Here is a 21,034-nt window from a genome sequence, read left to right on the forward strand (position 1 = left end):
TTGATTCTAAAAAAAAAATAAGTAACTGACAGAAAGTGTCCTAAACTATACCTAAAACAATATTTCCATTCTAGGACCACATCATATCATCCCAATATGCAATGCAAAGTCTAAATGCCAGTAATGACATAATGGAAAAGCTTAAAGTTTCACAAGTATTCAAATGCGTGTTAAGACTTTCCAGAACTGCTGTTGGGTTAAATATTTACATGCAAAATACTGGTGCGGAATGCAAATAGCCCGAGAGTGTTCCACAACAGCCTCCAGACATTAAGTCACTCTTGTGAGTGAACATGAGATTTTTAAGGACAGTCACAGGCAGGAGTAGGTGAAGTGTTTCCAAGGCTAACTTTAGTTCCAGTGGTGCACCTTTATGCACTATAACATGCAAATGTAAATTGCAACCTGAATTGGAACAAATCTATGCCTACATTTTGAGAATTCAGCTGAAAGTGTTTTTTTGATGGCTTTTATGACCAAAAACTTAAGTGTATTGGCACTATTTCTGACTTAAAAACAACCCTAAATTATTCATGCATATCATCCAAGGTTTTGCAATATATTTTTCATTTATTCAGTATTTACATTTCACAGGATGTTTTAATTTTTTTACACTTTCCGTTTCGTAACTTGAATCTATTGATAGTATCGCTAGAAAAATGTTTATCTATGCCTACACAGTCAAATTTTGAAATAACACAGAACTGCATCAACCCCAACATAAATCACCCAAGGTTGTTGTAGCTACAAAAGTTACCATTACGCTACTATTGATTTATGACATAAGTAAAACAAAATAAAATAACCAAACCTTTCAAGTTCGAAGTAAACTGTCCCGCCATGCTTCCTCTACTACTGTTCTCATTAAGTCACAGAGGATGGAAACCAGAGGCTTACGGAGAAAGATAGTGAGGGTGAGTGAGAAAACTGAGCAAGAGAGGAAGTTATAGAGTGAGAGAGGAACAGAGAGAGAGAGAGAGAGAGAGAGAGAGAGAGAGAGAGAGAGAGCGAGAACGAGCAAATGAAGGAAGGTGTGGCAAAACAGACAGCATTTGAGCCTCAACTAGGGATAAAAATAAACCAGCATGCACTTCCTTGACATGGCAAGTGCAAGAACATTTTCCTCAAACAAACACACAGGCCACAGAATCAGCTTTAAAAAAGGCAACAGCAGTGTAATGGGCCATAGTAAAAGGATTTTTTTCTTTCACCGAAGAATCAAATATGGAATTAGAAGCAGAGAGAACACCTGACTGGAATTTCCATTTATAGGCGTGACTCATAACAATTATATTTTGTATGTAGTTGCATACAACAAAAGGAATTGAACAATGCCGACTTATTTATCATGGTAAACTCTTACACTCTTTTATTTAATTGTATTATTAAGACAGCATTTTCTTTTTGGCGACATTCATCTAAACAGATGAGTGCTGTTTTATTAATAAAACTCAATACAATAATGCTAGTTTTTATTGTTTTTCCTTACATAGGACAATTTTTTGTCACACTCATACCTCAGGGTAATTTGGAGTGCAACCAGCCTGTTTTCGGAATGTGGGAGGAAACTAGTACCAGGAGAATATCCACACAGGCCTAGGGAGAACACACAGGTGGAGTGACCTGGATTCACACCCAGGACCAATGTTCCCTCTAATTTTTCGTTGGTCTGGGCAGAAAGACAACCTCCCTGAGCGCACTAAGTAACAGTGTGAGCGACATCATCATTGCTGGCTTTGGGCACACCAGTATCACACCTGGCATAAGCAGGTGCATGTCAATGTTCCCTCTAATTTTTCATGACAAACATGCTGTAAAACACGAAAAATATAAGAGTGGACAGAGCTACCGCCACTGGCTGCCGCGTAAACGGCACCATCATGGGGAAAGGGGTATAAAAAAAGGTTGGGTTTTATTTACTGCGCGCCATATGATTGCTGCTGCGCAAAGAAGACGAGAGTAGTGTGCAATGGCGCAGGCGCGCATCTTAGAGGGACCATTGCCCAGGACCCCAGATCTGTGAGGCCAACAGACTAACCACTCAACCACCTGGCTAGGAATAAGACATTTGGAACAGTAATAAGGATTTGTTATTTAATTATTAGTTACTTTAACAAAATGAAATCCTTTTTATCACCTAGAATAGGTTTTATTAGACCTAATTTAAAACAAACAAATATAAATACATGAGATAATATTTACCATTGTTTCCTTTTTCCAAAAAGGTGGTGAACAATTTTAAACAATATAATAGTATAAGTATAATAAATTGAAATGTAAAAAAAATCAATAAATAAATAAAGAAGTGTTTATTGACTATTAAATGAGTGCTCTATAAGGGGTTAAAGGGGACTCTGGCCCCTGAGCTACAATCAATTTGTTAATTCCCTGCCAGTAAATAAATGTCTAGGTAACTGATAACACAACTGAGATGAACCATGAACCAGTGTCGCCCCCTAGCGTCCATTTGCGTCATTACACACCCGTCAGACTCACCTTCTTGTGAAGAGTTTTAGTCCAGTGAAGGATTTGGAGCAGCCGAAAAGCATCTCCTTCTCTTCCTCCATACAGTTTGCACGAAGGCTGGAAATGGTTGGCCGTACCGGGGAACAGGAGTGAAGTGAAGAAGTCGAGGAACTAGAACTAAATCCGCCATCTTTATCATCTTTTCCAATGAATAATTCCTCCCCGTCATCTGCTATTTCCTTGCGAGAACAATCGCGGACATTCATGTCTGCACTTAACAACCTAATCGATGTGGATATCCAGGACGGACAATTTTCGGAAGTCACGTGCTTAAATGTTTACGCAGGCCTGCATCATTTTGACAGGAGAAGCCATGAAAGCTCGCAAAATGTTCTTCTTCAAGCACACTAAGCCCAAATAGTAAAACAACAATCTCCAGTGTAAACAAAAATACAATAACAATATTTGACAGATGGCCGCCAAACTATTAAATCGTATCATAGCAAAGCCTAAACAAAAATAACTCACCAAAAGTCAGCGTGAGGAGACATAGCGCTATATTAATGCGATTCAAAGGAGTCAAAAGGACTTCAAATATGGCTACACTTCAAAAGCAAGGTCAATAATCCACAAAGCAAAGGTCTTTAAACAAGGCACACAAGGTGTGTGTATGTAGAGATTAGTGTTGACCTAATCCTGGTTTGCATTCCTCTCCAACTCAGTAGTTTTTTTAACATTAACTCGCTCTCGTGTCACTTCATATTTGACAATTCAGTCCTCCACACTTTTGATCAAAATCTTCTCTTATAGAAGTTTAAACTTCTCATCAAAATCCTTCTTTCTTCCCATTTTTGCATAATTTGATCAGTATACTCCATGTAAGTAAACGTTAACACGCACGATTAGTTACGATATAATTGACGCGCGCACACACCCACAAACTATGTTCTATACTTAGAAATGTTCACGTTTACACACCCATCCCGATTCTCTCATCACCGCCCGGCTCAAAACCCGGAAGTAGCTAATGACAACAAACCCCTGATCAGGTCCTCGCAGCTTGCAGTGCCCCTTTGAACGCCTGAATAAAAACTCCAAAACTCAATAAAGGTTTGTTCTGTTTTTTTTTTTTTTTTAAACACGGAATACCATAGAGATGAAGAAAAAATATGCCATTCAACCCATAATAGATCAAGGCAGTGTTATTATTATTTTATCATTGATATGTTTTGGCCAGCCAGCCAAGTGGTTAGCACATTGGCCTCACAACTCTGGGGTCCTGGGTTTAAATCCCAGTCAGTTCACCTCTGTGGAGTGTGCATATTCTCCCTGGCTGATTGAGGCTTTTTTCCAGTTTCCTCCCCAAAATGCATGGTAGAGGTTAAATTCTCCATGCCTATTTATTGGCTACAAAAGGAACTTCACTTATTTTTTGTCAGTGCCATAGATTCTTGGAAGGTAGCCTGTGATTAAAGTGTGTTTGTTTGTTTTTCTTTTCACTCATTGATTCAAATTATGTTTTTGGATGGGTGACTATGTCAATGTGAAGTAGTTACGCACAATCTGTAATTTACCCAGTGCCTAAAGTGTGTCAAACATTCAGGAAATGATAAATAATTCTGAAGAGCATGAGCTACTAAGTTATTCTACAAATCTGCCCCAAAATTACACAACTATGCATATATTCACACACCAACACCTGCTCACTTTGATCCATCCCCACAATGACAAATAAAATGCCACTAAGAAGCATGACACAATTTTCAAAGTGATTATTTCAACGCCCACCGCTGACCTATTTTCTCCCCAACAAAGGACTGCAACTGTGAATTTTGCATTATTTTACTACCTGCTAGCTAACCCGTCTATTTTGACATCACAAATGTCGATGGGCTAAATGTTACTGCCTCATTCTATTCCAATATACAAACTCAAGATCCAAGTTACAAAATCGCCAAAAATTGCCCTGCATCCTGCAGTATAACAGTAGGCAGGAATATATTGTATTTTATTGTTTTTTGAGATCTTGTATAGATTTAATCTCTATTATTCCAGAATTTTTTAAGATGAATTAAAGAAATAAACCTCATTGAAGATGAAGTAGTCACAGGGCGGAAGAAGGAAGGGACAGAACTGAGTTGATCCATTTTTTTCTGGTTTTGTTGTCCTCCATCCATCTGGTACATGCCATGGTGCTATGTTATACAACTTTCTGGCTCGAGGCGAGGGGTGCATTGTTCCTAACCCTCCCACTCCCTCAGCTGCTTGTCATATCAAAGCTTGTCAATATTAATCACAAGTTTGATCTTGCCTGGGGGTGCGATACAAGGCCTCTAAGCTTGAACAGTAGCTCTTTAAAATTAAATGATCAAAAAGTTTGTATAAATAAATATACAAAAAAATGTTGAGGCCGTAACCTGTAATCAGTTGCAGCAATTTTGAAAAAAAGCATGGATTTTCTCCGGGTACTACGGTTTCCTCCCACATCCCAAAAATGAACGGTTATCTATCTCCTGAGGGGCCTACTATTGGCTGGTTCAGAAAACGAATGAATGCTGTTCATCTTTCATTAATATCTGTACCACTTTGTGCATTCAGGCCACGATTAAATTGGCCCTCTAGCCCAGCTAACCTTGCACAAGAGGCATTGGAAAAGGCACTGGCTAATCACAAGGCACATAGAGTATAGGCTAGCTCAGGGGTGGGCAAACTTTTTGGCCCGGGGGCCACATTGACTTTAAAAATTTGACAGATGGGATGGGTCACCAAAAGATACGATATATATAAAAAAGTGCATCCGTTAACAGTACATATAAAACATGAACTGAAAAAAAGGACTAAAGTAGTAACATACTCATCACTCCTCATTAAAGTAAAAAGTATAAAGTACAAAGTAAAGTAAAAAGGAATGTATTAAGAAATATTAAAATGTAATTTAAAAAAAGAGAGGGGCTGTAAAACATAAAAACAAATAAGAGTGTACAGATCTTCTGCTACTGGCTTCCGCGTGACGGCGCCATCTTCGGGGGAAAAAAACATTATTTGGACAACGTTGACGGGCCGGATTAAAAGGCCCAGCGAGCCGGATGTGGCCCGCGGACCATAGTTTGCCCATGTCTGGGCTAGCTCTTCTCTTACTATTACTGTCAGCCCTCCTGGTTTAAAACTGATTTGGCAACTATGTCAGAAAGGGACAGTAAATGAGTCAAGGAAGAAATACAAATGTGCAGAATTCGAGAATCACTAGTACACACAATACACATTCATAATTCTGTGATGTGCACCTCAAGTGAACTCACGGAGAAAACATCCGAGCTATCGGATTAAAGATGAGAGCAGAAATTCACAAGCCAGATCTCCAAATTTTGAGGCAGACGTGCTCAATCTGCCTTTCTGTCTGATGTTCATCTTGTCTGTTTCATTTGAAACTACACATCCATCAAAGTCTAAATCTAATTATAGCGAATAAATACATTAAATCCAGGAAAGCAGGAGTTAATGTCTCTTTCTTGTCGACATTTATTATCCCTAATAAAACAACATATTGCAGGCGCTTCGGTCCCTGACACATGGCTTGACACGTAAAGATTACCAAAAAAAAAAAAGAAAAACAGGCTAAAAATAAAACTAAAGCCTACCTAGATTCAGTGAAAGCAAAATGGGGGAGGTATAGTTTATACCAAGGGTGTCTATGTGGCGGCCCAGGGGCCAAATCTGGCCCGCTGCATCATTTTTTGTGGCCCGGGAAAGTAAATGACGAATGCCGACTTTCTGTTTTTGGATCAAATTAAAACGAAGAGTATAGATGTATATTAAATTTCTAGATTTTCCCCCTTTTAAATCAATAATAGTCATTTTTTAATATTTTTTCGGTTTTTTGTTCAAAAATGATTTTGAATAATCTAAAAATATATTTACAAAAAGCTAAAATAAACATTGTTTTAGATCTATAAAAAACTGAATATCCAGGGATTTTAATGCAGTTCTTTTAATCTATTTATTAAAAAAAAATCGAAATATTATATCTAAAATGGTCCGGCCCACGTGAAATCAAGTTGACGTTAAAGCGCCCCGCAAACTAACCCGAGTCTGACACCCCTAGTTTATCACCTCCCGGGTAGGGTTTCAAAATATGAGCAAAAAAAAAAGCTAAATATAATCATAAATTCCACATCCATCCAAAAACACAATCAAGGTGAAAGTGTATTATATTATTATACTACCTCAGCAGAGCAAAATTTCAAAATCCAAACTGAAAACTCACAACAACATTTAAAAAACAACATCATAAAAGTCTTATCTGAGACTGATTTGGAGATGTCTAATTTCATGATGGATATGTTACGAATAAAACCTCACCAGAGAGAGATTATACTGCACATGGCCCAAAACACTGACACTTACATAACCCAGTCGTGTCAGTATTAACAGCTGCCAGCTGGGCAGCCATTCCCCCCCACAGACACACACACACACACACACACACACACAAACACACACACACACAAACACACACACACACGCACACACACACACACAAACACACACACACACTTTCGCACATACCCTCCATTACTGATTATTCTTTCATGAGGATGAAACCAAACTCTATAGTTATGGGGAATAGTGGAGGGCGTGATTCATTTCTAAACACCTCATGGAGGACATGCCCCACATTTTACATAATATTAATCTATCTGATTGATTTGGAGATGCTCTCCTATACTCTCTATGCGTGTGTGTGTGTGTGTTTCTACCTAAACCTGTTCATTGTACTGCAATAATGTAACCTGCCACTGTTTTAGGGGTTAAAATAAATCCTAACCTGTCATTAATGACAACCGAATACGTTACTGTGCCCTATAAAGTATAGCCTTCTCATCTCAAACTTTATACATGATATAGAAACAATGAGGAAAAAATATAGCAGGTATATATTAGCAAATAATGAAAATTTGACAAAGGAGATCAGCCCTGTGAAGTGGGTACAGATTATGTACCTATTAATAGTGTTGTGTAAAGAAACTATTTTAGCAAAAGTTGACAGTAACAACAGAGTGGGATATAGTGATCACTTTCAGGTTAAACCGGTTAGTAGATGGGTACATTCCACTTTCTCTTATATACTTTGAAGCACTTCCTTACCTGTAAGATACCTGCTTCCTGAAATTGAGCTGCACAAATTCGGCTTCCATCTGAGAGGCTGAGCGCATACACTCTTTCTCCACCTCTTTGGCCATCTAAAAGATATGAAGTGAATTTTTAATGAGTGTTTGTGTTGTTTAAGGAACTTCACAAGGTAAATTTGCACAAATGTATTCATTCGCTGATCTGCACTATAAAAGAGAGCAGATTTTTATGTGTATTTGTACAAGCTGAAATCATAACTCTATGGTCCAGCAGGTGTTTAAACATAGTGGAATCAAAGTCAATCCAAAATAAAAAGCCATCAATGGCAACATCTTTTTATATATGCTGTTTGGTTTGTAAGAATTGTTTGGAATAAAATGTCTGTAATTTTTTAGCAACAAAATTGTGGGGGAAAAACAGTCATTTTATTTATTTGCTTTAAGTGAAATGAACTGATTGTGTTAAATTTGTAAGTAATAACAGATGAAACCACATTGAATTGCTATGCTTATTAAATTTGGCACATGTTAACACAAATTGGGCTCCAAGTATAGATGCATATACCTTCTATATTTCAGAGATATGCATAATTTAAATTATCTGGAATATGATGAATCTGCAAAAAGTGAACCAAATTCTGTACAGATTAAATAACTTCTTTTCATCCCGTATTCAGGAAATTCACTGCAGGGAAGAAGTGCAGAAAAAAATCAAAAAGTTATTGTAACATGGCATTTAATAGCTTATTAAAATTGTTTGTTGTGTAGCTTTTTGAGCAGAAGCCCTTTTTGAACATGCATTACATATTCATTTAATGAGCAGAATATTATGTTATAATGGTGGGACAATTTGGTCATACTTATGGAAATACTGAAAAAAAACTAAAATCTGACAGTAGGTTTGAATGAATGATCAATAAACGTGTTAGCAAACAGATAACTCTGAAAAATATATAGTTTTTGGTATTAATCATCAGCTAAACCTCACATTATTGTCATTTGACAACACTCAAAAGCCAAGTGAACAAAAAAAACAGATACATGAGCAAAAATATAGAGAAACACACACGTGCGTACACACACCCACGCACACCCACACACACACGCTCAGACTTGACTCACGCGGCATCTCCCAGATTCCACCTCGTCGAATACGTCCTCATCTACGGATTCGCCTACGGTCAGGTCGGGTCGCTCCACCGCGGACCCCGACGATTCCCTCATCTGTGTTCCGGACGTCAACATTTCTGAGTGTCAAGCTCCCGTTTGTTGACTCCTTTGTTGTGACGCTTTTTCACCACAACAGCTTCCTGTTCTTCTTTTTCTCACTTATTTTTGTTGTGGTTGCTTTGGTTTGAAAACTCGTTGCTTACTCATTAAAAATCAAATAATTAAAAAAAAATGCTTCTTTTGATCCTGCGCATGCGATAGTCACATGACTGAAGTGTAAGATAAGGACACGCTCAAATGAAACACACTGATGTTTACATAGTATCTATTTCTAGAATAGAAGAGGTCTCTACTGTGACGTCAAGCGTAATGTTGCAGGAAATGGTGTCGCTTTTCTACTCATCTTTCTCTCTCTCTCTCTCTCTCTCTCTCTCTCTCTCTCTCTCTCTCTCTCTCTCTCTCTCTCTCTCTCTCTCTCTCTCTCTCTCTCTCTCTCTCTCTCTCTCTCTCTCTCTCTCTCTCTCTCTCTCTCTCTCTCTCTCTCTCTCTCTCTCTCTCTCTCTCTCTCTCTCTCTCCCTCCCTCTCTAACATTTGGGTCAATATTAACTCATTGGCTGCCATTGGCATCATTAGATTCAGTAAGAAGCAAAACAATGCGCCTTGTATGGCGCTTGTATGTAAATTCATGCATGTGTGCAATGTAGACACTAGAGGGCGCTCATGTTCTTGAGACAAGACAGCAGACAGTGGAAATTAGATGATTTTTGGCCTAATATGGTAATGTGATAGGGTATAGTGTAATGATAACAGTTTATATAGATGATGTTGTGGTAATATAAAATATACCAAGCAAGATATCATTGGAATGTTAATATTTGCATGCCATGTAGAGACTAAATAAAAAGTATTTTAAATCAAAATCAAGAAAATAAAAGGGCTCAGGATCGTATGATTTAAAATATACAGTTGTGAATTATTCAGGATAGATATTTTTTTTTTTTAATTATTATGTATTAAATATACATTGCCTATTGCCAAACTATAGATGCTACAAAAACATTGAATGAAGTACACTACACTCACTAAATGCTGATTAATATCTGCAGATTACTGCAAAAAATATTTTCCTAGCCTGTTAATCTGCTGTCTCCCCTGCCAAGCCAAAAAATAATTTTAAAAAATACAATTTTAGACCAGCTACAAGTCTTTGTGATGCTAAACTGAAATTTGCTCATAGGAAGAGTTTATTCTCAAAGCAACACATACAAACTATATGTGGTTTACCCAAAAAAGTCAAACACATTTTATTTATGGAGAATTTGTTCAGTCAGTCTACCAGCCATGTTTTTTGGGATGTGGACCCTGCAACTCTCATGACAACATGCAGAACGAAAATGTGACTAGAAGACAGGTTTTTGAGCGGATCCCCAATTAATGGAAGGATTAGGGTTTCAATCTGGTTCGCACTGATGCACATTGTTGTTGCGGCCTAGGTAGGGCATGACACTGCACCCCCCTTGCCTGCATGAAAGTAGCAAAAGAAGAAGTGTCTGGTGGTGGTCAGGGACAAGGATGGCACAAATTAGCTGCCTTGCTTCTGTCAATCTGTCAGAGCAGCATAAGAGTAGTAATTTATCACCATTTAGTGTGAAGTCTATGATTATTGCAATGACACGTATCCTTGACTATCCTGAAAAGCCTTATATTAAGCAAATGCATTACTATTATCATTATTATGACTGTATTCTGTCTTTTCTTTCCACCAAACTCTGAAAAATAAGAGCACGTTCATACAGGCAGAACCAAAAAGAGTGTGGGCCAAAACAGATTGTTTGAACACACAGTTATTGTCTGTCCCATTGATTAAAAAGCCAGAGTGCTGACTCTGGTGATCTGGAGCCAGTCTAATCAAGGTCTGTGTCCGGTCGGCAGCACCGCCGACCCCGAACTTCCAACAACCTCTACCAGCGTACCCCACAACAGATGCGGCTGACTGGTTCAGTTGCTCTTGGCCCATGAGTACGTAGGGCAACTAAGCCCCTGTATAAGGAAGCCAAAGCCCTTCAGGATTAGCCTAATGCCACTATTGGGGAAGCAGGCATGGGAATTAAACTGTCTTTAAAAAAAATAATAATAATAAAGCTAATTTTAATATTTGTTTTCTTATTTTTAGTGGGGGTTGATAGCTTTAAATTAAGGCAATGAAGCACACAGTAGTAAAACTGGACTAAATTGTTTTAACAAGCAAAATTTGCATATAAGAAAAAAAACATTCATATTTTCTAAATGCCTTCATACCTGAAACATAGTATAAATATTTTATTTTATTTTAGCTTCCCCCAAAATCTCCAACATAAGATGATAGAGTGCTTAAACCATTCTTAAAAATGGTAAACTTACAATTTAGAACAATTTGTGGACTGTTTAATTTCACTGAAAAATTGACACGGTATTTTGAACAAGAATGAGGAAAAACAAAGTCACATCTTTTTATCCTGACAAAGAAACAAATGAACCTTAACTTTCAATAAAATTACTTTTCTCAGTAGGTATTCATTTATTACCATAATGTTTCGAATTTGCATTGTTTTACTGCCAAAAAATCTGAAATAAATTGGAAGATCATATAATACGAGTACAAGCAATATAAATAAAGTCTATCTTAATGCGTTGATATTTGCCCGTAGCTAAGACTAATAAAACATTAAAAAATGGGGAAAAAAGAAGAAAATCTGGTGAAAGCAGAGTGATTTGCTGAGAGGAGCTACTATACCTACTGTTTGAGATAACATGGCTCAGTAATGGCACCTGACTTCCCCCCTGTCTCTTGTGTGTGCACGAGTGGGAGTAACCTTTTCCATAAACTAGCCAATGTGTAGACAAGGGTCAGTGACAGCCTAAACATATATCATGCCATATCATCATCATCATCATATTTACCCTTTAAAAAGGTTCACCACATTTTCTGACCAAGCTTTTGAGTTTTTTTTTTCTAATGTATCAGATTTTATGCTTACTTCTGCGAACCACCTTTGTGATTGTTTTAATTAAATGCACCACAACAAGTAGCAACAAACTAACTAAAAAAAAAATTAGACAGTTGTAAAGGATTTACCAACAAACCGAATGAAAAGATTTAAAACAATGATCCAATTGTACATGCAAATACAGCTCTGACTTTATATAGCAATATTTTATTATTCTTATTTTTTTTTACCATTTCTTTTCATTGAATCTCATTCCCCATTGCCCAACTAGCTCTCTAAATCTACTCTTGGCGCGGGCACCCATACAGAACAATACCAAACTGCAAGTTGCTTCCTGGGCTTATTGTATTGGCCCTGCCTTCCACATCAGGCATAGTTTGTATTGGCAGCTGTGGGTGTCTGGCGTTGTAGGTGGCACGGAGTCACGCCAGCCTCTGGACCATGAACCACCTCCCATCCCCTCCCCTGTCTGTCCGTCCTCAACTCAAATTCTGCTGAATGTGCTAAATACAACATGACATAATGCCATTCCAGAGGGATCGTAGCTAAAGCCTCTCTTTCTGGTTCTTACGTATATAAAGAGGATGCGACCGTTGAGAGGAAAACACCCTAGTCAATCCTTTCCACTCGCTCTTTTCATTTTTGTCGTTTTTTGATCGCGCTCTTCACCTGCTGGACTCTAAGGGCAGCCACATTTGTTCATCTCATCCAAGCCTAACTCTACCAGACAAAAACCTCTCTGCAGTCATTATGGATATTGCCATCCAGCACCCTTGGTTTAGACGCGCACTGGGCTCCATGTACCCAGCTCGCCTCTTTGACCAGTTCTTTGGCGAAGGCATGTTCGATTATGACATCTTGCCTTATACTGCCTCTACTATCAGTCCCTATTACAGACAGTCACTCTTTCGTAGCTTTTTGGATTCCTCCAACTCTGGAATGTCAGAGGTAACAGCTAATCGGCATTTCTCATCTTCTATTCAATTCTAATTTTCTCTGCAAATACATTCCCTAGGTCAGATCCGACAGGGATAAGTTCACGGTCTACCTGGACGTCAAACACTTTTCTCCTGATGAGCTGAGTGTGAAGATTACTGACGACTATGTAGAGATTCAGGGCAAGCACGGAGAAAGACAGGTGAGTCGTAGCTACTGCATAATTTCTGCAGATTACTCAGATTTAACCCATCTGTCTTCCAGGATGACCACGGTTACATCTCCCGTGAGTTTCACCGCCGTTACCGCCTCCCATCCAGCGTGGAGCAATCCTCCATCACCTGCACCCTCTCTGCTGACGGCCTGCTGACCCTAACCGGGCCAAAGGTCAGCGGAGGAAACGACTCCGGCCGTAGCGAGCGTAACATCCCCGTCACTCGTGACGACAAGCCCAACGCCGCTGCCTCTTCCTAAAGTCTTGAGTGGTGGGCGTCGACCAAAAAGGGATGGGAGCTTCCTATCCTCCACTCATTCTTACTTCTTTACCTAAGAGTCATTTTTTGCTTCATTCTTTTCTCTCATGATTATTCTTTGCATATTCATAGAGCATCAGTAGTAGCCTGATTTTAACAAAAAAAACATCTTGGTGACAGCGGTGAAATTAAAGTCCCCATGACTGTTTGGCCTATAGGTAATATCACACAAATCTTGTCACCAATTTCTAAAAATATAGCCTGTCTTTGAGTCTATGCCTTGTTTCCTTGGCTACCTTGATACTGAAAAATTAATGCTAACGAAAAATCTTTATAAAGCTGCAAAATTAACAAATGGCTACCCTGGTGTTATCGATATCCCTAAAGAATTATGTGAAATGATTTGAAATTAAACAAAGCACTGCAAACTTGCTGTTTAATTTTCTTTGCATATGTTTAGAACTTTACAAAATGACGATATACTGAACGAGTCACAGTTACAGAACATGACACAAAATACTTTCTTTTATACACTATATTCATATGTACGCAATAATTGTCGCCTCTTCCCAAACAAGAACAAAATGGGAGAAAATAGAGGACAAACAGGACAACAACACTATAACATCAGAATTGTGACTGTTTGTTCTGTTTACAACAACGTTTTAGTTCACATGCCAATTCTGTGATATTTTCACAAATTTTTCCAATGTTCCAATAATACCAAATTGTTTTATAATTTTAATTACTAACTTGTGGATGGATCTATCACATTAGTGTTAATGTATTCAGGAGAAACGAACCAGGGATTGAACCCTCAATCTTAGAATTTTAATGTGAACCACTCAGTCAGTCGCCTCCTAGGTGTTAAACCTTAAATTGGTTAAAACACTAGAAAACCCATTCAATCAAATTGAAGAAAAAAAAACGTCAATTTCAATTTTTTTCTCTCCAAAAAATGCTTTTGAACAAAGCCATCGTTTTATCAATTAGTGCTATTTAAGTAGGTTCATTACCAGCTACAAATAGCACTCATTAGCAATCCCACTACCAATTAAGAACATTTTACCTGCGTGAGCACTTGGAAGTCTGCCAAGATCTGCGTAGCTAACTGTCTCAAGCTGGGTTGAACACTGGAAGTGAAAATACTAATACGAGCCTGAAGTTCCGAATCCAGCAGATCGGCGCCAAGCCGACGCAGTGCTACATCTTCCAGTAGCATTGACTGCAGGAGGCGCAGGGAGTGGAGGCAAACTTCCCAAGATCTGTCTGTTGCATAGACAAATATATACGCCAAAGTGTGAGAAATGATAGTTCTACATTTGATAGACACTAATGCACTAACTTCAAGCAACTTATAATCAGATGTCACATAATTCAAAATATAAGATAATTCAAAATATAAGATAATTCAAAATATAACATGATGTAAGATGATTCAAAATATAAGATAATTCAAAATATAAGATAATTCAAAATATAACATGATGTAAGATGATTCAAAATATGAGATAATTCAAAATATAAGATAATTCAAAATATAACATGATGTAAGATGATTCAAAATATAAGATGATTCAAAATATAAGATAATTCAAAATATAAGATAATTCAAAATATAGGATAATTCAAAATATAAGATAATTCAAAATATAAGATAATTCAAAATATAAGATAATTTCATTTTATCCCTTTGCTGTATATTAATTCATTTTCCATACCGCTGTATAGTTTTCCAGTCATTCCTATATTTTCAAATAACATTCGTATCAAGGCACTGCATACATTTTAGAGTTTAGCCCGCCTCCTGCCTATAGTTAGCTGTGATAGCCTCCAGCACCCCGGCAACCCCCATGAGGATAAGCGGTACAGAAGATAAATGAATGAAAAAAAGGTTTGTTTCTTGTGACCATTTACCTTCAAGTAGAGTCCTAATGAGAGGTAGCAGCCCTGGATTCTCAATCATGTACCTCAGCCCTTTCACACTGATACTGGTGTTATAGAGTGCCATTAGCATCAACCTGTGGCAGAACAACAGCAATAAGTAAAACCAACATAAAACAAACACAATATGAAACTTTGAATGCTGAAAATCAACTTGTTAAAATCGAAGATTACCAACTATCGTGCTTTAAATACATTACACCCAGGGTGTCTAACCACTTCCACAAAGGCCAAAAGGGCACTGGATTGCGTCATACCCAATACAACACAAACAATTTATGCATTCATGTTCTGCTGGAACATGTATCACCTGACGGAAACTAATTGATTTTATTTCTAAGAGATCATATTTGTAAAAAGGGGTCCAGCTTTAATTGGAAGGAAAACGTGTAACCACAAGACCCTTTATAAAAAATCGGTTTGACACCAGTACATTATACTGTGCTGGGCTGTTTACATACACTTTCAGTTTGGAAAATACACCAGGTTTCATCAGCGCTAACAGCTTGATCAGTGTATCCAACAGCTCGCATGAAAAGCTAGACAGCAAGTCCCGCCCACTGGTTATAGCTGCTATGTCTGATTGGCGAGAAGCAAAAAGAGGAGGTAAAAGTGCATGTTTATTTCCATACATTGACATTTTCTAGGAAGAGCACCTGTGTGCATGTGTATAGGTGCATCTTACTCGTAATGGTCCCAGTTAATGCCAAAACAAACTGGTACTCTTGGGTGTTGTAGTCCCCAGATCGACTCTTCACATCCCCATGAAGAGTCTTGGCAAAACTGCCCAGAGTTTGAGTGGCAACTACCAGAAAGCCGTGGAGGGCTCCCTAGTCCACAAAAACACAAACATTGAAAACAAAATTAATGTAAAGAAAAAAAATCTCCACACATTTAAATCAATATTGTCGGTTTGAGTAAGTGCTACAAGTGACCTGTGTATAATTGTAAATGTAGGCATACCGTGTAAGTGATATATAGTACTACGTACAACAGTTTTATGTAGTGCTGAGGAGGATATCTAGTGGCTGTTATAGAGTATTACAAGTCTGAACATGGTTTTGCCAAATTCTGGTTGGTTTTGAGGAAATCTTTTACTATTTTAAACTGTTCACTCCCTGCTAAAGGGTTGCATATGCCAAAATAGGGGCTTTCCTGAGCAAACCATTACAATAAATACTCTTAAATCTTTTTCTAAAGAGAGAGCCTTAGTGTATTAAGCTTTGATAACAAATATGGGCATCATGGAAAATTAATATGTGGAAAATAATTTGGTTTCCAGAATATAGCATTACGTGTTTATGTATTACATGCATAGCTAATTTTTCTGTGATTAATGTCTGATACAAGTGCTTGAAAGTATCATTTACAAACCCTTTAGAGGGGGGGGGGGTCAACTACTTCTATCCTTATTTCCATTAAATGGTGGGGTATGCTGCACTACTATCACACTCATGCCTAAAGAGAAGTCTCACATCAGCCAGCCACTGTTTAACCATGTCATCCTTTGAAGAAGAGTTCCAGAGAATACTGCAGACAGCAGAACCAAGACTGAAGCAGTAGTCAGTGTGTTGCTGCAACTCATCTCCGCGCTGCCAAAGCTGCTCACGTAACTGCAATTTTTCCTTCACACATGAAATTGATACAAAACACACACTGAGTAAAGAGCAAATGTTTCACATTCCCCCGGTCCAGATCTGGTCCTCGAGGTCTCACCTCTCTCTCCCTCTGACATTCAATTTGCAATGCATCCAGTCTGGACTTCAGATGAAGACACTCTTGCTGTAAATGGTCGTGTTCTTGTTTAAGATGATCCTTTGCTATTCAAGGATACACACACGTAGTAATGGTCACTTGAAAACAATAGTCATTTTGATTTACACAACATTTATTTGTATGTTAATCTGGCTACATTCACACAATACGTTAGGACCAAACAAATTAGGTTTGTGAATATTATTATTATTTTTAAATCACATGAAAAAAAAATCTATCACATTTGTTGTCATGCATTCATCAATTTGAGATGTTGGGTTAAAGGTCACCGAGACAAATAAACCAATGGATCCAACAAAGGGAGAGCTAAAGCTGTCTTTACAACTAAGTAATTCCAACAAAAATTGATGAATTACATTGCGATTGAGGTAAAATGAGAGGAGTCAAAGTTTAGTACACCATACCTGTTTGTGGCACGCTCTTTTTGTGTAGCATGTCAATCAAATCACTGTTCAGAACTCTGGGCAGAAACTCCCTTAACTGCATGACCTCCGTGGTTAACTTTTCCAGGTCTCTTTTTCTTACTCGAACAAAACCCTCCTAAGGAGAAGAAGACAGACATTGGAGAAGTTCTAAAAAATATTGCCATCGAAAAAGTCAAAGATGTCAGCGTGGTTAGAGCGTTGGCCTGAGTTTTGGGGTCCTGGGTTCAAATCCAGGTCAGACCTCTTGTGTGGAGTTTACATGTTTTCCCTTGGCCTGTGTGGGTTTTCTCCGGGTACTCCGGTTTCCTCCCGCATTCCAAAAAAATATGCATGGTAGTCAGGTTGGACCCTGCAAATTTCCCCCTACGACCCTTGTGAGGATAAGCAGTTCAGAATATGACTGAATGAATGAAAAAAAGTAACAGAGAAATCTGCTCAAAGGGAAGACATTTGCTAGAGTTGAAGTATGGAACTCATTTGAAATATATTTTACACATTTGTCTGTCTTCTAGCCTATTTTTAAAGGATTTTTTCTGTACTTTGCTAAAGCTAATTCGAGTTGTACATTTTTTTCTCCACTAAAGACACAAGCAGCATCTTCAAAACTCAATCCAAGAAATTCATAGCAATTTGACATTATTGTATTACAACAACAAAATGAATTTTAAATCAATTTGACATCACATTTACCTTAGTTTCATCACACAAAGGCATTGGTGACCCCTCAAATGGCGAAGCCATGCTATGCTAGGTTGACTGTATTTTTTCGTTTTGCTTTAATTTCACAATTCCTGGAAAGCAATAGCAGAACACAAGTAATTAATACATATTTTTGGTTAAAAAAAGAAAAGGAAACCACATCTTAAAAATTTCCGTACCTTAATACGCCGTGTACTAGAAAATACTATCAAGCCTGTACATCAAATTCCCGCTGAAGTTAAAAGGAACTCTGAAAAAAAGTGCCGTGCTCCTATTTCCAGGTTTTCTCTCCACTTCTATCACCAACGAAAGAGGAACGGGGTCGAATTCCAGTCCGGAGTTTGTTTCTTTCCAGCGGAGTCGAAAAGCTTAACGCGACTTCCTTTGTGTTTGAATTAATGTGAAACGTGTATAGGCGGCTCACCTTGACTTGGAAACACAAACGGGAAGTATTCAAGCTTTACTCATGTCTATGGAACGAGACTTTCCAAACGACGATGAGGTGTTTACGACCATGTTCCCCATTCACCGCGCTTGTCGTGATGGAGATGTTGGAGCTTTGCTATCACTGGACCACCATCACACTCAAATAAGAGCCGAGGACTCTTACTACGGTTGGACACCAATTCACTGGGCAGCTCGCCGTGGACAGGTGCGGACTTTTGCGTCAAGTTCACGGAAGTTGGATATTAGTGTGTTTTTGTCGACTTTTCACGCATGTACCGTTAGAAGCAAAGGAAAAAAGAATAAAAAGTAACGTGTTCAAGTTTACAGTCGGTTTCCTGAGATACCGTTACTAATATATAGCAATAGTCTGGTGAAAAACTATTAAAAGTAACATGCATAACATTAAGAGGGGGTTTTCCATTTAAGTACTGAACGCGATTGAAAGCAATTCTGTTTGAACAATAAAGTTTGATATTCAAACGATTTGATTAAAAAAAAGGAGACTAAATCTGTGATTGGCTGAAATGCAAACTCTACAGAGCCAATAGAATCTTTGGGCGCCAAAGCTTGAAGTACACAACATACTGTACTACGATATACATATGCGGCTGCGAGATGTGTATTTATAAATTACGTACCAGAATATTGTACGTGATTCAAAATACGTCCCCCTGACAATTTTTAGATATTATGACCAGTTGTGCATATTTTTGTCATAATGCTGTGTAGTTGTAATTTTAAAATTCTGACCTCAAAAGTTTATTGTTTTTAATGTAAAACAAAACTTAACCTGTACAGCAGCAATTTACAAATCATAGATAATTTAACATATATATAAATGAATTAAATAAATACATTTAAATTACATGCCGTAATGTATGAAACAGCACAGAAATCCAGTGTTCTATATGACAGTTCTTCCATTTGGGGTTCAAATGTCGGTTCTGGCTTTCTCAAACAAACTTATTATTATTGATCTACCTGTTTTTGTGAGGGCAAAGGTCATAACATATTTTTGCAATGTACCAAGGGGAAAAAAACATGCAAATTTAACACAGTCTCATCGGCTCACTGCTTGTGCACTGTTCCACAGACCTTAATTACACTACTATGTAATTTAATTCAAAGAATGAACTATATCACATTATCACTACACTTGTTTAAAATTCAAAATTTCTCCAAATACTTGCAGTTGGAGTGTCTCATACGCCTGGTACAGATGGGATGCGATGTGAACACAGTGTCAAGTCGCTTTAACCAGACACCAACACACACAGCTGCCATTGGTGGGCATCCACACTGTGTTTTGTGGCTATTGCAGGCTGGTGCAGATGTCAACCGGCAGGTGAGGAGTGATAGTTGTTACCTGTAATGTACAATTATATACAACCATTATCCAGACAAATAATATTTCTAGTTTGAACCTGTCTTTTTAGGACTTTGTTGGTGAGGCTCCCATCCACAAGGCTGCTAGAGCAGCTTCCATGGAGTGCATCCAAGTACTGCTGATAGCCGGTGCTCAACTACAGTAAGTACAGTACTGAAGTTGTTTTGTAAAAGAACACTTCAGTCAACAATTACACCTTGGAATGGCAGTATTTAGCTTTCTACTCACGCGTGTCCATTTTCTGTGCAGCTTAAGGAACACCAGCGGAGAAACCGCAGCTGACCTCGCACGTACTCATAGGTCAGATGACTGCCTACGCCTCATCCTCAATTTGCAGGAGCACCTTCTGCAGCTGGGTGGGTTCCAAAGCAATGGAGAAAAGAATGGAGAGAAACGCGGGTCGCTTTGTAGGAAGAGGCTGCAGTGCACTTTTGAGAATAGTCAAATGAAGAAAGCAAGGAGGGGCAATGGTAACTCTGTTTACATTTATTAGTAACATAGATGGACCATTGATTAATAAATGTCTGTTGCATTCAGATTTGTTACCGCAGAGGCCACATTCTACTCTTGAGGACAGCATGGAGTCAAGTTGTGGAAGTGAGTTGACGGCATTAGCAAATGGTGTTTTTTTTCCACATTAAAGACACCAATGTGTACAATATAGTGACAAATGCTGTAATTGCATTTTGCTAGGTCATGTTCTTCATGTGAAGGGATTCAAATTTCGGCCACTCCAACCAGCAGATGTTGGCGATGTCCATGACGGCATTCCTCCACACTCTCCTGTTGATAATCATGAACCAATGAAAAGCATTCCCACATGCGATGAAATTTCCGTACGGCTATCTTGGCAGCACGGATGTTCACCTCCCAACAACCAGCGCGACTCAGCTGACATGTGTGGCTCACTGCATCTAACAGAAAACCCCAAAAGCTACGTGCCCCATTGCCCAACCTGGCAAAACCCTCTAGAAGCCGATTGTGAGGATTTTCTCAGTTATGGACATTACCATGGCTTCGGGGACACAGCAGAGGAGATGTCTGACAGAGACCACATTGGTCTGAATTCCTTTCCAAATGCAGAAGCTGCCATGGATACGTCTCAGGACTCATAAGGCCAAGTCTTTTTTTTTTAAATAGGTTAATATTCAACCCCCCCTTTTTTTAATAAATTTGAATTATAATTTGTCGTAC

General features: G+C 38.3%; 4 protein-coding genes across 11 annotated transcripts in view; 2 read left to right on the top strand and 2 right to left on the bottom strand.

The window, feature by feature from the left end:
- LOC144180878 (diacylglycerol kinase zeta-like) overlaps positions 1-9,119 on the bottom strand; it is a 48,073-nt gene extending 38,954 nt beyond the window's left edge. For 2 of the 6 annotated variants that reach the window (XM_077722427.1, XM_077714675.1), the window contains exon 1: positions 812-959. Coding sequence is in view for 2 of the 6 variants with exons in the window: in XM_077709026.1 (XP_077565152.1) it covers positions 2,497-2,732 (236 nt within the window). In the remaining 4 variants the exon portion in view is untranslated. Of the gene's footprint in view, positions 1-811; positions 960-2,496; positions 3,512-7,611; positions 7,707-8,717 lie in introns of those variants that run through there. The other 4 variants (XM_077710849.1, XM_077709026.1, XM_077730066.1 and 1 more) reach the window with 4 other exon arrangements.
- A 3,225-nt stretch (positions 9,120-12,344) lies between these two features.
- On the top strand, positions 12,345-13,590 carry cryaa (crystallin, alpha A). Its single transcript, XM_077725374.1, has 3 exons — positions 12,345-12,701; positions 12,769-12,891; positions 12,954-13,590. The coding sequence occupies exons 1-3, from the start codon at positions 12,504-12,506 to the stop codon at positions 13,161-13,163; spliced, it is 531 nt and encodes a 176-aa protein (XP_077581500.1). The 5' UTR covers positions 12,345-12,503; the 3' UTR covers positions 13,164-13,590.
- Positions 13,582-18,841, bottom strand: hsf2bp (heat shock transcription factor 2 binding protein). Of its 3 annotated transcripts, none has more exons than XM_077724382.1 (10): positions 18,431-18,841; positions 18,186-18,302; positions 17,998-18,098; positions 17,287-17,422; positions 16,823-16,926; positions 16,582-16,731; positions 15,792-15,936; positions 15,568-15,685; positions 15,080-15,183; positions 13,582-14,431 (listed from the first exon to the last, which is right to left on the bottom strand). In XM_077724382.1, the coding sequence occupies exons 3-10, from the start codon at positions 18,046-18,048 to the stop codon at positions 14,217-14,219; spliced, it is 1,023 nt and encodes a 340-aa protein (XP_077580508.1). In that variant the 5' UTR covers positions 18,049-18,098; positions 18,186-18,302; positions 18,431-18,841; the 3' UTR covers positions 13,582-14,216. The 3 variants fall into 3 exon arrangements, with proteins under 3 accessions (XP_077580508.1, XP_077579689.1, XP_077578956.1); XM_077723563.1 differs by having other exon boundaries at positions 18,186-18,353; XM_077722830.1 differs by having other exon boundaries at positions 18,186-18,841.
- On the top strand, positions 18,235-20,992 carry ankrd10a (ankyrin repeat domain 10a). Its single transcript, XM_077721670.1, has 6 exons — positions 18,235-18,658; positions 19,646-19,798; positions 19,890-19,981; positions 20,090-20,310; positions 20,378-20,437; positions 20,534-20,992. Exons 1-6 carry the CDS (start codon positions 18,473-18,475, stop codon positions 20,953-20,955), a joined length of 1,134 nt encoding a protein of 377 aa, XP_077577796.1. The 5' UTR covers positions 18,235-18,472; the 3' UTR covers positions 20,956-20,992.
- Positions 20,993-21,034: the final 42 nt, after the last annotated feature.

The sequence above is a fragment of the Stigmatopora nigra genome, chromosome 1 (assembly GCF_051989575.1).
Source record: "Stigmatopora nigra isolate UIUO_SnigA chromosome 1, RoL_Snig_1.1, whole genome shotgun sequence".
NCBI classification, from domain to species: Eukaryota; Metazoa; Chordata; class Actinopteri; order Syngnathiformes; family Syngnathidae; genus Stigmatopora; species Stigmatopora nigra.

Bases quoted from the DNA above. Each gene is read 5' to 3' on its own strand.
- hsf2bp (XM_077724382.1), bottom strand. From the start codon at position 18,048: ATGGCTTCGCCATTTGAGGGGTCACCAATGCCTTTGTGTGATGAAACT. The intron at 15,937-16,581 runs GTGAGACTTCTC...TTTGTGGACTAG, and splicing joins TTAAACAGTGGCTGGCTGAT to GGAGCCCTCCACGGCTTTCT. The intron at 15,686-15,791 runs GTAAGATGCACC...CTCGCCAATCAG, and splicing joins ATTAACTGGGACCATTACGA to ACATAGCAGCTATAACCAGT.
- ankrd10a (XM_077721670.1), top strand. From the start codon at position 18,473: ATGTCTATGGAACGAGACTTTCCAAACGACGATGAGGTGTTTACGACC. The intron at 20,311-20,377 runs GTAACTCTGTTT...TGTTGCATTCAG, and splicing joins GAAAGCAAGGAGGGGCAATG to ATTTGTTACCGCAGAGGCCA. The intron at 20,438-20,533 runs GTGAGTTGACGG...GCATTTTGCTAG, and splicing joins CATGGAGTCAAGTTGTGGAA to GTCATGTTCTTCATGTGAAG.
- cryaa (XM_077725374.1), top strand. From the start codon at position 12,504: ATGGATATTGCCATCCAGCACCCTTGGTTTAGACGCGCACTGGGCTCC. The intron at 12,702-12,768 runs GTAACAGCTAAT...TACATTCCCTAG, and splicing joins CCAACTCTGGAATGTCAGAG to GTCAGATCCGACAGGGATAA. The intron at 12,892-12,953 runs GTGAGTCGTAGC...TCTGTCTTCCAG, and splicing joins GCAAGCACGGAGAAAGACAG to GATGACCACGGTTACATCTC.